This window comes from Melanotaenia boesemani, chromosome 5, assembly GCF_017639745.1.
Source record: "Melanotaenia boesemani isolate fMelBoe1 chromosome 5, fMelBoe1.pri, whole genome shotgun sequence".
Classification (NCBI taxonomy): Eukaryota; Metazoa; Chordata; class Actinopteri; order Atheriniformes; family Melanotaeniidae; genus Melanotaenia; species Melanotaenia boesemani.
This window is the reverse complement of record NC_055686.1, coordinates 98,005-114,240: the sequence shown is the minus strand read 5'-3', so window position 1 is coordinate 114,240 and position 16,236 is coordinate 98,005. Positions and strand designations below refer to the sequence as shown.

The window sequence follows — 16,236 nt, the reverse complement described above, 5'->3', positions numbered from 1 at the left end:
CGTTTGTAAGTTTTGGTGACACCCATGTGTCCCGACCAGTGATCGTCGTGGGCTAAATTCAGGACCTGGGCTCGAAACGGGGAGGGTAACACAATTTGATTCTCCACGTTCCAATCCAAGCCCGGAACAGCCGGACACCAGCGCCGCATCAACACACCATTCTCTACATAATAACCTGTGCGAGACTCCGTCAGCTGATCGGCCCCTACCACCTTCCGAAAACATGATGCTAGTGTGGTGTCCCTCCTCTGTTCCCCGCAAAGGATGTCACGTGATAACTGTCGGGGAGAGCCAGCAGCATGGGGTGGATCCTCCCGCACTTTATTGTCGGGGACCACTCTATCCATCTGTGCCTCTCCCTCCGGCAGTGCAGCGTCTGAAAGGGAGACCATGAAAGTATCAGCTAAAGTTATTTCGGTTGGATCATGCTCCTCGGAGTTTTTCAAACGAGCTTGAGCTCGGGTTACCGCACAGCTTGGTTGTAGCTCCTCCACTTGGTCTAGTACTTCTAATGCAGGAGTCACTCGCCCTCCTGCTATATCGTTGCCTAGAAGCAGAGAAACGTTAGCAATAGGCAGTTCAGGACATATCGCCATCGGAAACACACCACTTACAAGTTTAGTTTGTAAATGCACAAAATGTACAGGTCTTGGAACATATCCTTGTTCTACCCCCTTCAGAATCACCCGAAATCCAGCATATGATGCCTCAGAGAAAGGCAGAGCACCAGCAAGAATAAGTGACTGGGAGGCTCCTGTATCACGCAGTACGTTTATTTTTATAGAATCCTCCGGATCTCCTGTTAAGGAAACCATCCCATCCATTGTAAACGGCCGGAAGCAAGGGTCTGGAGACGGATTAACCACCCCCGTATCCCGGTTACTACTTATCAAGCCTACTCCCTTTTCACGGTGAATAGATGATTGTCTTTTAGGCTTGTTCTTCAATAAATCACAGTCCCCAATCAAATGTCCAACCTTATGACAGTAAAAACAAGCGCGCTCTTCTTTCATACAGGGCCTGTTCGTATTCTTTCTTTCTTTACTAAAGTCGTTTTGGACTGGTCTAAACACCGTCTTATGGGTTAAAACATACTCATCTGCAATGGTAGCGGCGGCGGACAGAGTAGCCACCCGCTGTTCATTCAGATACACAACTACTCTTTCGGGTAGTTGCTTCTTAAACTCTTCAAGCAAAATTTGATCTCTTAATTCATCAAAGGTAGTCACACTACCAGCTGAACACCAGCGGTCAAAGAGGTTACTCTTTTCTCTGGCGAACTCGACATAGGTCTGGGATTTGTGTTTTTGGTAGTCTCAGAAACGCTGGCGGTAGGCCTCCGGTACCAGCTCATACGCCTTCAGTACCGCTGCCTTTACCGTGTCATAGCGTTGGCTTTCTAGAAGAGGAAGCGCCGCCACCACCTCTTGTGCTTTACCTTTCAATCTGCATTGTATAAGCAGGGCCCACCATTCTTTTGGCCATTGTAAGGTTAATGCTATCCTCTCAAAAGCAGCAAAGTAGCAATCAGCCTCTACATCCCCGAATACTGGTACAAACTGTATGAATTTAGAGATGTCAAAGGGATTGTCGAGGGTCGGCGTGGTCCTCGTGCCCATGCACGGCATCTGACTAGGTCCTGCAGAGGCTCCCGCTGTGGACTGAGCACGAGCTTCAAGCTCCAATTGGCGCATGCGCACCTCCTTGTCAGCCTCAATCTCCATACGGCGCAGCTCCAGCTGCAAGCTGCACTGGCTTTCTAATCGCAACTTTGCGATTCTCAGCCGTGTTCGAGCGTCCAGCCCGGTAGTTTCTGACCCGCTCTCTGACAAGGACAAAGGAACGAACTTAGGGAGCGTGGCCGGCGGAGTGACTCCGCCGTCTCCGTCCGGAGAGGCCATTGCGCTTTCACCGAAGTCTGTGGAGCCCGCAGGCTCTGCCTTGCCGGCGCCTGTTTTCTCAGGCAACCCCGGCACAGGTGCTTCAGCCACATCACAAGGAAGTAGACCTCTGTCTCTTAGACCCGCTATCACCACACTCCTCATATCCCGTTTTAACATCTTTTTCTGTAAGGGGATGTCATAACAGTCAGCAATCAGTACCAAATCATCCTTTCGACAGGCAGCCACTCGAGCCAAGGAAGGGTCCTCCTTGAACTCCTCCAAATCGAACGGCGCCATACTAAACAAGCCACTTACGCAATACAATGCAGAAACCTGACACCGAGGGGAAAACACTCTCACCACCAAACAATAACCTGTCTTCACAGAGTTAGTCCAAAACAATTTCCCGGACGAGCCCCCACAAGAAACAAACTAAAACCTATACCAAACACACACCGAGTGCACACAAAGACACAATAGCAACTCGGTGGTGAGACTAAAACCAAACAAAAGCAACAGGCCCATAACTAAAGTGACCGTTGTCACAACACAATAAAACGCTAACCTAGCCCAGCCCTAAAATAATCCACAAAGTAAACTTAACTAGACACTTAAGCACCCATTGTGATAAATGAAGTGGTCGCGACACACACACCCGGTGCACAACATGAGGGGGAGAGCGGCCTGAACCTCTCTGGCATCTCCCCCCCTCCAGACCTGCCTCGGCTGCAGCCTTTTCAGCCTGAGCTGTCCCATAGGCTGCAGCCTGACTGGTCCAGAGGGATGCCAGTCTCAAAGGGGCGGGGGCAAAAACGCTGGCCCTGGCCACTCCTGGCAGCGCTCTGCCGCCCCTAATCACACATAAACGGCCACAGCTTGTCCACGACAAGCAGGGCCGTAACACACCCCCCCTTAAGTGTCGAAATCCTCACAAGGATTTTGGCACAACAAAAAACACAACAAAACAAAAACACAAACACAAACACAAATGGCAGTGTTGCTCCAATCCAGCCTGTGCCCCAAAACGTTCCCCACTGAGAACATGGTGGTACGCCAACCTTCTGGGACTGTTCTACCGTCCCCGACTAGGGACATCAACCCGGCGGGATCCATCCCGCTACTCACGCTCGAACAGTCCAACCAACAAAAGGCTACCCATCCGCACAGCTGTCACACAAAACACAACACCACCACACACGAGCGTACCCTGTCGGCCACCACAACCGAAAGGGGCCAACGGCGAGTTCACCCCACCACGCTACAAATGACAGGCACACAATTCACCACGGAGCAGCAAAAGCACAAATAAAGGAGAGCGCCTGAACACGCGCAGCCCTCACACGTCCGCACCGTCTACACCCCCACCAGGGTGTCAGAGTCAGTGACGGCGTCTCAGGGGAGAACTCCAGGCCCTCAACCCGCGTCACCCTCGCAACCATTGAGAGGCACGTCCTCAGCCTCACGACGGGTCGCCCCTAGGCCAGAGCGCCCTACACAGCTGCGGCTTACAGTTCAGGCACCAATCACCTTTACACACACACGCTCCCACTGGAGTCGTGTCCTCAGCAGCTCCGAATGCCGCCAGCAGCATGGAGTAAACTCACCCATCGGCACCACGCTCCACCGGAAGCTGCCAACCGGAAGCTCCCCTTCAAAATAACAGCGCCCAATCACAAACACAAGAAAAAAAATAAATGGCCAAATTCACCACACCGTGCAAAAACCCCAGGAGATCCTCCAAGATGGTAATAGAAGAAATTTCCCGGACGAGCCCCCACTTTGTTATGACCCGTGGCGATCTAGGGGATCTGGGTCACTAACAAATCGAAGACAGACACGGGGCTAAAACAGTATTACTGTTTATTGCAATGCCCAGAGTAAAGAAACAATCAAAACAAACAACAGAACAGCAGAAGAAACTAAAGGTGTCCGCCTTGCGGTATATAAAGTTAGTAATGATTACAAAAAGGAAACTTAACCAAGGTCTACAAAACAGAAGTACGTAAAGCGACTCACAAAAGGTGAGCGTTTATCCAACTCCAGACACAAAGGAAACTTAACACAAACATAACGTGAGAGCTTCTCCGCTCGGTATGCAAAGGTCTAGCTCCAATAGCATCCAAAAACACTAAGCAAGCTCGAAGACCGATCTCCAACCACCACAAATCCCAGCCTGGCACACTGTGCTCCTGAAGAACACAGCTGCCCCGATTGCTGTATTCTCCTCCCTTATGAAGTCCCGGCCGGAGGGTTGGATTGGCTGGCGGAGAGGAGGGGCGGGACAATCACATCTGTCCAGGTGTAGAGGGAGCCTCATCAGAAAGCAGCCAGAAGGCAAGAACGGGCGGAGCTGTCGTCCAGAAGACGCTGCCGTCATCCTTACGACCACGGCCAGCAGGCCTGGGGTCGTAACACCCACCCACCTAAAAGTAACACCACAACACATTCACATCCATCCAGGCGCACCTGTCCCGACAGGTCCTTAGGCGAGACCCTTAATGCGACTGTCTAACCACCTCATCGTGAGTGCAATCGAACAGAGAGACATACCCGCTCAGATGTCATCCAGTCAAACAAGGTCTGCATCAGGTACTGAGGAACCAGAGTACTATGTTGAGAAATGGACTACTGGAACACAAAATAGATGCTGCTGGACACAAGATGCTAACAAGGCACTGTTGGAATACTACTACTCTAGTAACCCTAGTAGGCGAGGCTACATAAAGAGATGGACTGGATTCTCTGATACCCACATTCTACACTGATATTGAAACAACTTGTAGCCCAGTGTTCCAGCATCCGCAAACTACAACCGGCAAGTGAGAGACTAAAGAGTAACAGGCTAATACTAAGGCTAGAGGGAACCAGGACAATAGGTCAGAAGAGGGAGTTAACATCAACTTCTCCCCAGAGACTGGGTACCAAGCCCCAATGACAATGAATGAGATGAATGAGAAAGCAACTGACCTGAGGGATAAGATTAAGATGAGAGCCTGTCAACCCCGACTAGCAAGAATGAGTCATGTACCACCAAAAAGTCTTCTAGCTTCTAAGTTGTGGAGCTTCAGGGCCAGCACGTCGGGTAGAACGGTGTTATAGGCTGAGCTGAAGTCCATAAACTTCTGCAGGTAAGTGACACGGTCGGGGACTGCGGTACAAAGAAGTGGACCCAAATGCAGAACACTCAGTGAGACGAGGGAGATGCAAACAATGTTTATTTATAATGAATGTTAGTGGCTTGGTCCAGGTCCGGGAAGCACTTCCTATGAGAGGGCAGAGGATTAATGTGGGTCTGAGAGGGTGCTGGGTTATGTCTGCTATGGCAGCGGCTTACTGTATTCCAGAGGAAGACTGACGGTGGAGGAGTAAGCCAGGAGATGGTTTCTGGTGGAGGTGGAATGAGTTTGGTTGCAGGCAGGGCGAGCAGGCAGGCAGTCGACTTGGCATGGGGACAGTCCTTATCCAAGGTGCTGTGGTGATCCAAGGAAACACAGTCTAAGGCTGAGGAATAAAGACGACAAGATGAGTTTTACTGAGAACAAGGCACAAGGTAAGACTTAGAATGAGGCCTGGTTACCACGCAGTAAAGTGTGACAATCTGGCGATGGCTGGAGCTCCTGCTTGCCCCTAAATAGCAGGGAGAAGAGCCAGATGACGAGCCTGCTGATGAGCTGCAGGTGGCAGCAATTGTGGCTCCAGACTCCGCCCTCAGTCCCCATGGTAACCTGCTCACCCTGACCTGCAAACTCAGACACCAAAACATGACAGTAAGTCAGGGCTGTGTGAAGCTCTATAGAGACAGCATCCTCCGTAAACGCTTCTCTCTGTGGGACAGGCCAACAGGGATGGCGTCCTTGATGTGCTTTAGGAGGATCTGCTGGAAACCTTCATGATGGCGGTGATCATTGAGGCAGGTAATGGTTGTTTATCTGGGACAGGCACAATGATGGAGGACTACAGGCAGACAGGAACCCTGGAAAGCTGCAGGGACAGGTTGAAGAGGTCCAGAAAAACTTCTTCTAGCTGGTCTGCACACTGTTTTGTGTCTGACTCGACACCTGATCTGGACCCGCAGCCTTGCTGATGTGGATCCTCCTCAGGGTGGAGGTGACTTGGTGCAGCTGCAGGGTAAGAGGCTGATGCTGCCTCTGGCTGTGGAGGTGAGCAGTACTTCTGCTACTGGAGCGTCGAAGCCTGGAAGAAGCTGCTCCTGGTGTCAGACAGAGTGGGGTCGTGCTGACCTGCTGGTCTCTGGGCTCGGACTCTGTGATGGTCTTGATGCCTTACCACATGCTGTCTGTGTTGATGACACTAATGTTCCTCAATGTGCTGCTTGGACACATTGGGTGAGGTTGTGGTTTGTTTGGATTGACTTCTTGGCCTTCTTTACAGCAGCTTTCTTGACTGTGGGCTTCTTGGCAGCCTTTGGCCTCTGGAGGCTTTTCTTGGCTGCCACCTTTTTTGGTACTTTCTTGGCTGGAGCCTTCTTGGGGGACGTCTTGGCTGTGGGAGGGGCCTACTTCTATACCAAGCCCTCCAGGACCAGATTTGATGATCCCTGGTATAGATCCTATAAATATTTCAGTGAAGGTAAGTTTAAAAATCTGAAGTGGGATCTAATTTATGCTCTAAAAGACACCGACATTACTTTAATAAGTTTGCAGACATGGTACACCGATGAAAAATGACCTGTTAAAAAATCATTTGCCCCATGGCTGGATGATTAATTAAAAACATGCATGACCCACTAGAATGAGACAAAATGTGCAGTTGTTAAATCAGGTGATCAAACCTTGTAAAAATACTACCGGGCTCTCAGAAACAAGGTTAAAAAGCTGTTTCCAGAAGTACGGCTTGATGGAAAGCAATGTTTGCAGACCTTAAATAACCTTTATGCAGGCCTAATGATGATGTTCCCTCATCCACTAAGCCAGAAGAGACGTTTATAACCAACTGATATTATTTTCATAACTTTATGCTGATAATGTAAAGACACTTAGATCCAACATGAATTACGTTATTTATGACAAATCTATAGAAATAATTTAAAAACATATCATGACAGATAGAAATTGTACATTTAAATTTAGGCCATAGAACTGGAAGAAGTGGACAAACTAGTCACGTAGAAACGATGAACAGTTTGGTCTTGATGGTAAATTTAGACTTATTACTGATGGCATTTGTGAAGCTGTACGTCATATTTTAACCTCAGATTGACAGAAAGTATTTTTTCCCAGACTTGGAAAGTCACTAAAGTTTTCACATTACCTAAACATAATCAGAAAGCCTTCCTTGGATCTAACTGCAGGCCCAACAGGATTATTCCAACTCTCCATAAAGTCATGGAAAAACTTGTCATTCCTCAAATTTCAAATGATTTTTTCGGTAAATAATCTGAGTTCTGACTTCCAACATGCCTGTAAAGGCTTGTACAACCTGTACAGCACTAGCCCACGTTGTTGTTGGGTCGTTGTCATCAAGAAGACCCGTTCCATCTTCAGTTGGAGCAGAATAAAGCTGCACGTTCAGCTCTTCTATCACAGCGAGTGTTGATGCACAAAGCTCTTTGATGTTAGACGAACTACTAATATCTTGGTCTTATTTTATTTGGACCAGGGCTCAGTCTCCATCTTTGTATTTAAACTTTTCCCATGGCAGTATCAGACATAGTGTCAGGCCTGCACCTCCTCCACCAGCACGCTCCTCCTCTCCTGAATACTGATCCCTGGAATGAACTACAATACCCATAACCCATCTGACTCTGCCAAGCTGGATACCACCTGTGCTCACCAATCTGCCTTATAACCAACACCTGTCCACATCCCTATTTATGCCCTCAGTTCACTCTGTTCATTGTCTAGTCTTGGTTCATGCTCCTGCATTCATCCAACTGACCTCTGGTATTAAACCTTCTTTAGATTATTACCTGCGATTGTGTCTGCCTATTCCGGTCAGAACTCACAATACTCGCATCACTAGACAGGCGACGCTCGGCCATGCCAGCATCATAGGCTACACAGAAAACAGCTTTATACAGGGCCATGCTTCCTGAGAACACGTACCAGTAAAATGAGTTTAAAAAAACACAAAAAGTACCCACAGAAGTTCTTTTCTGTCGGGTACTTTCTATTGCTGTTATTAGGAATAATATTCTAAGGGGACATGAAATGCTATTTTTAAATGGATTTCCTGTGTGGATATATAGACTCATTTGGACATAATCATCTATTCTGTCTCTTGTTGGTACTTGACTGTGTATTTGTCAGTACTGGAAATTTTATCTTTATTGTGTTTAATTCTAATCCCTGAGGGGGAGGTCAGTGTGGGTTGGATGTTTTATGAGTTGTGGGACTAAATTGTATCATTACGATTTATTGGATTATTTCTTGTATTATTGCTCAATACGTGGACCCCAGGAAGATTAGCTGCTGCCCTGGCAGACACTGATGGGGATCCTGGAAACAAATGAAGTAATGACCAGAGATATCATCTCGCTCCAAATGTTTCTTATAATCCTTCTCCATTACCTCCCCTTCTGCCTCCTTCCATCTCTCTTTCTGCATTTACTCTCCCCCCTATCACTGCCATCACTGAATTAATAAGGAAATCAAAATCATCCACCTGTCGACTAGACCCCATCCCAACCTTCCTAGTAAAAGCATCTGCTTCCTCACTGGCGCCGCTCATTACTTGCATCATACACTCCTCCCTCACCACTGGTCTGGTCCCCCCATTGTTAAAAACTGCTGCCATCACCCCAATACTTAAAAAACCCGGCTTGGATCCTAACAACCTTAATAACTTTCGTCCCATCTCCAATCTGCCGTTTATTTCAAAACTACTGGAAAAAATAGTTTCCTCACAACTCCGAGCCCATCTATCCATTAACAATCTATATGAAGAATTTCAATCTGGTTTCCGTCCACTCCACAGCACTGAAACAGCATTACTAAAAGTCACCAATGATCTCCTTCTAGCAGCTGACTCTGGTTTATTATCCATTCTTATCCTTCTCGATCTGAGTGCGGCCTTCGATACTATTTCCCACTCCATCCTTCTGACTAGACTCTCCTCTATTGGCATTACCCACACCCCTCTTAACTGGTTCAAATCATACCTTTCTGGCCGCACTCAGTTCGTACAGCTGAAATCATCCCATTCCCAGTCACTCCCAGTCACCACAGGTGTGCCCCAGGGCTCAGTCCTGGGGCCCCTGTTGTTCATCATCTACTTCCTCCCCCTCGGTTATATTTTTAGAAAACACCACATACATTTCCATTGTTATGCGGATGACACCCAGCTCTATCTCTCCACAAAGCCAAACTCCACTCTCCCACCTACCTCACTCACAGATTGTCTTCATGACATTAAGTCCTGGTTCACTACAAACTTTCTCAAATTAAACAGTAGTAAAACCGAAATGTTACTAGTTGGCACCAAATCCACCCTCTCTAAATCTGATAGTTTCTGCATTCCCATTGATGACTCTTCCATCTCTCCCTCCCCTCAGGTAAAGAGTCTGGGTGTCATCCTCGACAGCACTCTTTCTTTCACATCACACATTAATAACATAACACGGTCCGCATACTTCCATCTCCGCAATATCAACCGCCTACGCCCCTCTCTCACCCCTCACACCACCGCCATACTTGTACACAGCCTGGTCACATCACGCTTGGATTACTGCAACTCCCTTCTGTTTGGTCTTCCCCAGAAATCAATTCATAAACTTCAGCTGGTACAGAATGCAGCAGCCAGAATCATCACTAGAACCCCATCCATCCATCATATCACCCCCATCTTACAGCAGCTCCACTGGCTCCCCATCACCCATCGCATTCACTATAAAATTTTGCTGTTAACCTTTATGGCCATACACAACCTCGCCCCTCCATATTTTTCTGATCTCCTCCGTGTTGCCAAACCGGTCCGTTCCCTCAGATCCTCCTCTGCAATTCACCTCATCTTCACCCCCGCTCGCCTTGTCACCATGGGGAGTAGAGCTTTCAGCTGCTCTGCTCCTCATCTGTGGAACTCACTCCCCCCTGACCTCCGCAACTCTGATTCTATTCATCTGTTCAAATCCAAACTGAAAACACATCTGTTTAAACTGGCTTACTCATTATAATATGTACATTGTTGCAATCACTGTTTTATGTTTTTCTTGTATTTTATTTGGATTTATTCATTGTTGTGTTTTTATTGTACGGTGACCTTGAGTGTGAGAAAGGCGCCTTTATAAATAAAATGTATTATTATTATATCCGACATATTCTATTTACTTCTCAGATACCATATCCACTGAGCATGTATGAAAGGCTCTAGAGGCTCCACCTCTTCCTTCAGGGTCTCTTTGAGCTGTCGACCACCTTCAGGAGGGAGTTTGGTAGTAGAAGGATGACCTCCATGATGTGCGATGTTATAATCTGGGGTTTATGTTCTTTTTCAGTCTGTTTTAGTTTTCCAGTCTTTTGTCTTGTTTTGTATAAAGAGTGTAGATCTACTGTCTACTCAGTTTCTGAGGTATTTTATGTATGACTGTCTGCTCTGGATCTGTTCACAGGTGTCTCCGATGTTTGGGAGCATCTTCAACATGGTCTACTTTGTTGCTAAGGCGGTAGAGGAGCGTCGCCAGGCAGGAGGCGGGCACTGGGTGACAGGAGATCAACTTTTCCAGTCAGATGGAGGCTTTAATTTCCAGGGCTTTAATCAGGTCAGAACCAGTTAAACAGCTGCCTCTGGTAAAATGCAGGTTCTTCTTTTCTTTTTCTAACATTTCCATTGTGTTCAGTATGTGCAGTAAAACAAACCACATGATTCCAGTTCATACCTGCGTCCATAAAACGTCTGTGTGGGATTTGCATGTTCTCCCCGTGTGTTCGTTCTCTCCGGGTTTTCCAGCTTCCTCCCACAGTCCAAAGATGTGACGTTAGGTTACTGGAGGAGTGAATGGTCTGAACTTATTTTGAAGTTTTAAAGCAATAAAAATATATTTTAAAAAATTGGATTTGTTCAGAAAGTTGACCAAAATTTTTTTGGGACTTTTATTGTAACTAGTCGAGCATACAAGAGTGGGGAAAGGTCAGTTTGGCCTGTTTGCAACAAAATAAGAAAAAATATTCTTAATTAAGTAACCATTTTTATTAATATTATATAAGTGATGGTAGGAGTGGGCTTACAATTAAATATGTGATGGTGTGAATGTTATTTAAAGAAAATATACCATGTAAGATCATGGAGACTCAAACGGCACCAAATTGTAGGAATGACTTATTTTCTAGAAAATAACATCATATTAGAAAAATTCTAGTCTGGTTTCAGGTCTCGTCAGAGCGCTGAATCTGCATTACCTACGTATCAATAGGCATTTTCTCCTCCTTTAATGCGAAAATATCTGTTCTGCTGGTGATGTTGGACCTTAGGACAGCTGTAGACCATCCAGTCCTCATCACTGATCTGGCTCAGCAGGTTGGCCTTCAGGGAACAGTGGTTCCAATCCTATTTAACGGACAGGTCTATGTCTGTTCTGATAGGTGACTTGTCCTCTTCTACTCCGCTGACCTCTGGTGTGCTGCAGGGATCCATTCTGGGGCCTGTGCTCTTTTCAGTGTACGTGTTGCCTTTAGGATGGATTATTGAACACCATAATCTGTCTTTATCTGTATGCAGATGATGTGCAAAACTATCTGCCAGACACTCCCAGTTCTCAACATAGTTTAAACTCCATTAATTGCTGCTTAAAGGGCATTGAACCCTGGCTCTCTCAAAAATCCCTCCACATAAATAATGGCCAAACAGAATAGATTTTCTTTGATACCAGCAGCCAGAAGCAGGAACACATCCCTCTTTTTGATGTGTATTATATGTTTTATGATGTAAAACACCTTGGTCAGCTGGAGTGTTGATGTGAGGTGCTATAGAAATAAACTTTCCTCTCTCCATCAATGAAGATTGTCTCCACCTTTAGGTTCCTGGGCATCCACATCTCTGCAGACCTGATGGCCCCAAGTGCTTCATCCCTTGGGGCCATCTTCCTGATGTATTCATGGAGTGTGTTTCATCTTAGATAGTGGTCCTGATGCTCACTAGTCCTCGGCCTCCCTCTTTGAGCTTTGTGTGTAGTTTCTGGACTCTGGATCTGGGGTGGAACCCTCCATGCATGGTGAATAGCGTCCATGTTTTAACATCTGTGGTAGGGCTGCACAATTCTGAAAAAAATGTAAGTCCCGATTTTTTTGCTTAGAAGTGAGATCATAATTCTCTGGCACAATTTTTTCACAAAATGTATTTTTTTGCTCTGATCTTTAACAAAACAAACAAAAAAAGACATTTAAATGGTCATTCAGGTAGAGCAGGGGGTCAAACTCACCAACACAGTGGGCCAAAAAGAACAAACGGAACAAATTGAGGTCCGGACTGGTTCAGTGTTTATTAAAACTCTTTTTAAAATGACCTTAATGCACACATTGAGCCTGGAACTAACAGATGCTGTTAGTTCTTGCCTATAAAACAACATTAATCATTAAATCTGTTGCATTTATTTCTCATGGCTCTATATGCATTTTTTTCCAGAGTAATTTCAATTATTTACATTTTCTACAGAAAAAAAGCCAAAAATAATTTCCTAATTTCAGAAAATTAAAAAAACTGTTAAAGCAAGCGAAAGAATGCAAAAAATTCAACTGCGCTGAAAGTTGGTTTTCTACATACGGAAGAGTATTAGAGTCACCGAAGAAAAAAAATAGAATTCTGAGAAAAAAAAACAACATAAACTACGACAGTACAAGATGATACCAAAAGAAAAATAGGATGATGATATGATAAATTACCATAGACATCAAACGTACCTGCAGATGAACGTACCAACACACAAACATCAGCTACATCTAGTGAGAAGAGGATGGAGAGATAAGCACGTTTGTGAGCATGGCCAGTTAGATAACAAATGTTGTCATCAGCCTTGTTTTCTTCCCTCTGCTCAGATGCTGCATGGAGGTGGAGCTGGACGAGGACTGCAAGCCAGGTATGTGGTGTTGGACTGCGAGGGTGACCGCCTTGTGCCAACACACACACTTGCACCAACACACACCGATGGGACTGTCGGCGGTTTGAAACCACTCAGCCGCACCTTCTTCTTCCCTGGAGGAAAACCCCCCAAAGCCAGCTTCTGTTGGTTCAGTCCAGAGGAAGCCTGCAGCGGAGGTGTGTTCACTGATCTGCACAGAATGTAGGAATTTTAAGTTTGTTTTGTTTCAAGAGGAAGCCTGCCATGAACCTTGTCCAGTTCATGTGAACTGTGATGATCATCCAGCCAGATTAATGGTGTTTCCATTTATCTGCAGGTGTGGATCCAGTCATGATGTTCTTCCTCTTCCTGTTGGTCTGCGCTTTGACTGCAGCCTTTATCATTTGGATCAGGTTAAAACACAGTTCACACCTTTACATTGCTGCTGTTAATATTTCATGTCTAATAAAGTTAGAAACGTGTCCTTGATCAGTTATATTATTAATGAAGTGCAGCTGTGAGAAGTATTGTTAATGATGCTGTTACTAAAGATATTAATGCTGATCGTTGTACAGGAAGTACAAGAAATCCGCCAACGTTACCAAACTGATCATGACTCTGGATGACATCGTCTTCATTGACACACAAGTCAGCAGAAAGGTACGTTTACGTTTATTACTGGTTAACCGACTTTCAGAGCAAACGTTCATCCCACATGTTGAATTTTAGGTTGCTCTGTCCGCAACACGGACAAGCAAGGAAACCTGTAACTTCTTCTAAACATAATGAGAATGATGAAGTAAAATAAGCAGTGTATTTGTTCTGGTTAAAATAAGACTCTCTTAAGCAGCACTACTCTTGTTAATTTAAAACAAACTATAAAAATGGAATTTTGTGCCTACGGGTTTTGTTTTCTCTGATTTTCCACCACATGGGGACATTGTGTACTTCTCGTTTGTTTGTCAACCTGAATGTTGTCAAGCTAACACTGAGATGTTCTTTTAGAAACTGAATGACGAGTCAATCATGAGGAGTCTTCTGGAAATGAAAACTCCCCTCCGCTCCATTGCTAGAAGTTACATTCTAACAACACCTGAGAGCTCCAACATTGGAATTTTGGAGGTACACCTGTACTTATATTTACACCTGCACACCTGCCTGCACATGTCCCTGTCGTGTTCACGACTTGTGTTCTTAGACCAGAGGAAGGCAAGTTCGGGTCTAGAGAGCCACAGTCCTGGAAGATTTAGATGTTTCCCTGTTTCAACACACCTGAGTCAAAATGAATGAGTCACTGAGCAGAACATGATTTGCTATTGGATCCATTTAATTTAATCTTCCTGTTATGTTACAGGTCAAATTGACCCGTTTTTAAGTTTGAAGATCTAGCAAAAAGAGTTAGGTATTTAAATATTCTGCTTGCCTTAATTGGTGTAATAAGCATGTAAAATGAAAATGGTTCATCTCATGTATTTGCAACCATCCCCTGCATGTTTATATTACATAGATACTGTTCGGGTCAATTTGACCCAGCAGTCAAACTGCAGGTAAAAGGGTGTCAGAAGCATCAAACTATGTCTTTCTTTGCAACTATTAGACATATTCCACCCCAACCACACACACAGAGACACACACAGACACACAGGTGCAGGTGTTATGACTTTTGATGGGAACCATTTATGTTCTCGCGGGACACCTCCACCCACATTCAGTGGACACTCAACAGGGCAGGAGCAAGACATACGGGGTTCTCTGCATGGGAGTTCTACCAACATAACCCCTCCATTAAAATGGGTGCGTTTGCATCAAATTACAGCTGCATCACGGTTTTCTTCCGATCTCTGCAATTTTTATCTGGAGCGTGTCAGGTGCGCCCACAAGTGCAGTTCATCTAGAACAGGCCTGTCAAACTGGTCCAGCAAAGGGCCGGTGTGGCTGCAGGTTTTTGTTCCAACCAAACAGCAGCACACCAGATTTGACTGATTCAGTCAACTGATCTCAGTCTTCAGACAGCTGATTGGGCAAACTGTGTGCTCTTGGCTGGTTGGAACAAAAACCTGCAGCCACACCGGCCCTTTGCTGGACCAGTTTGACATGCCTGATGTAGAAGGATCTGCGAGATCACAAAATCACAGGAGTGGAGAATGTTATCCACTAGAATTATTGTCTATGGTGAGCGCTCCCGTGTCTGATTTCCCATCTGCCTCTATCTGAACTGTGGAATTGATGCATTCTGCGTGTGCTAAGCACCAAAAATAGACTCGGTGCGTAAATTTAGCGGAGCGCCATGACAGCGCGCTTCTGGAACGCTTCTTATACACGCTGCAGCGAATAGCAGCGTAGGCTGAACACACACCCGGTGTAAAACAGGGGTTACAGTCTGTCAGGCAGACCTTTAAAAAAAAGATGACAGTCCAGGAGGCTCTGGAAGTCATCTTTGATCATGACAGTGAAATAGAGTAGGATGTGTCTGAAGATAAATTCTGATTCTAATGATTCTGATTTTGAACCAGATGAGGGAAATGATATTCCTATTCCTGAAGAGAAGACATTCATGTCAAAAAATGGTGAAATACAGTGGTCTTCATATCCAAATATGTGTCAGGCAAAACTGTGCAGAAAACATAATAAAGACAGTACCAGGGGCAACTAGGATGGAAGGTACTCGTGTGACAAACATCAAGTCAGCTTTTGGGCTGGTCATGCCTAATTCAGTACAGAAAATCATTTTGGAAATGGCTAATCTAGAAGAGAGGCATGTTTTGGGGAGAAGTGGATGAGCTGGACAAAACACAGTTAGATTGAACATGTATTTCTTTTATGAAAAACAAGGGAATTATCCTAATTGAACCACTACCTGTGAGAGGTAAGGAACACAGTTTCACTCAATATTCATAGAATAGTATGTAATGGAGCTAGTAATGAAATATTAGCAATGCTTGTTAGGATTTTTTGGGTTTCGGATATTTTTGGGATAATTAAATATGCACAGGGTCAAATTGACCCGTGAACATCATTGTTGTTCCTGACAAATGAACATAACAGGAGGGTTAAATTAGGTATGCCTGGGTAGGGAACTATCTAAAACCTGCAGGACTGCAGCTCTCATTGACTGAACTTGTCTACCAGTCTTAGACCATTACACCAGTTCTGTTCTGTTTGCAGGGTGACTGGGTATGGCTGAAGAAGATTTCCACTGGAAAAGCAACAACAGCTGTCCATCAAAACACCCAGAATCTGTTCAGCCAGGTATGATTATGAATGGATACTCAGTAGAAACGACCCAGCACTCAGCACAGCCCCGACACAGTGCTGCTAAGAGATTTTACTGATGTTCTCTTAGCA

At 45.4% G+C, this 16,236-nt stretch overlaps 1 protein-coding gene across 1 annotated transcript in view; it reads left to right on the top strand.

Annotated features, from left to right (window-relative positions):
* Positions 1–16,236, top strand: part of LOC121639480 (retinal guanylyl cyclase 2-like) — a 56,343-nt gene that overhangs the window by 16,265 nt on the left and 23,842 nt on the right. The window contains exons 6-11 of the mRNA XM_041984722.1: positions 10,450–10,599; positions 12,869–13,088; positions 13,229–13,304; positions 13,467–13,551; positions 13,897–14,013; positions 16,057–16,140. Of these exons, the coding sequence (XP_041840656.1) occupies positions 10,450–10,599; positions 12,869–13,088; positions 13,229–13,304; positions 13,467–13,551; positions 13,897–14,013; positions 16,057–16,140 (732 nt within the window). The remainder of the gene's footprint in view (positions 1–10,449; positions 10,600–12,868; positions 13,089–13,228; positions 13,305–13,466; positions 13,552–13,896; positions 14,014–16,056; positions 16,141–16,236) is intronic.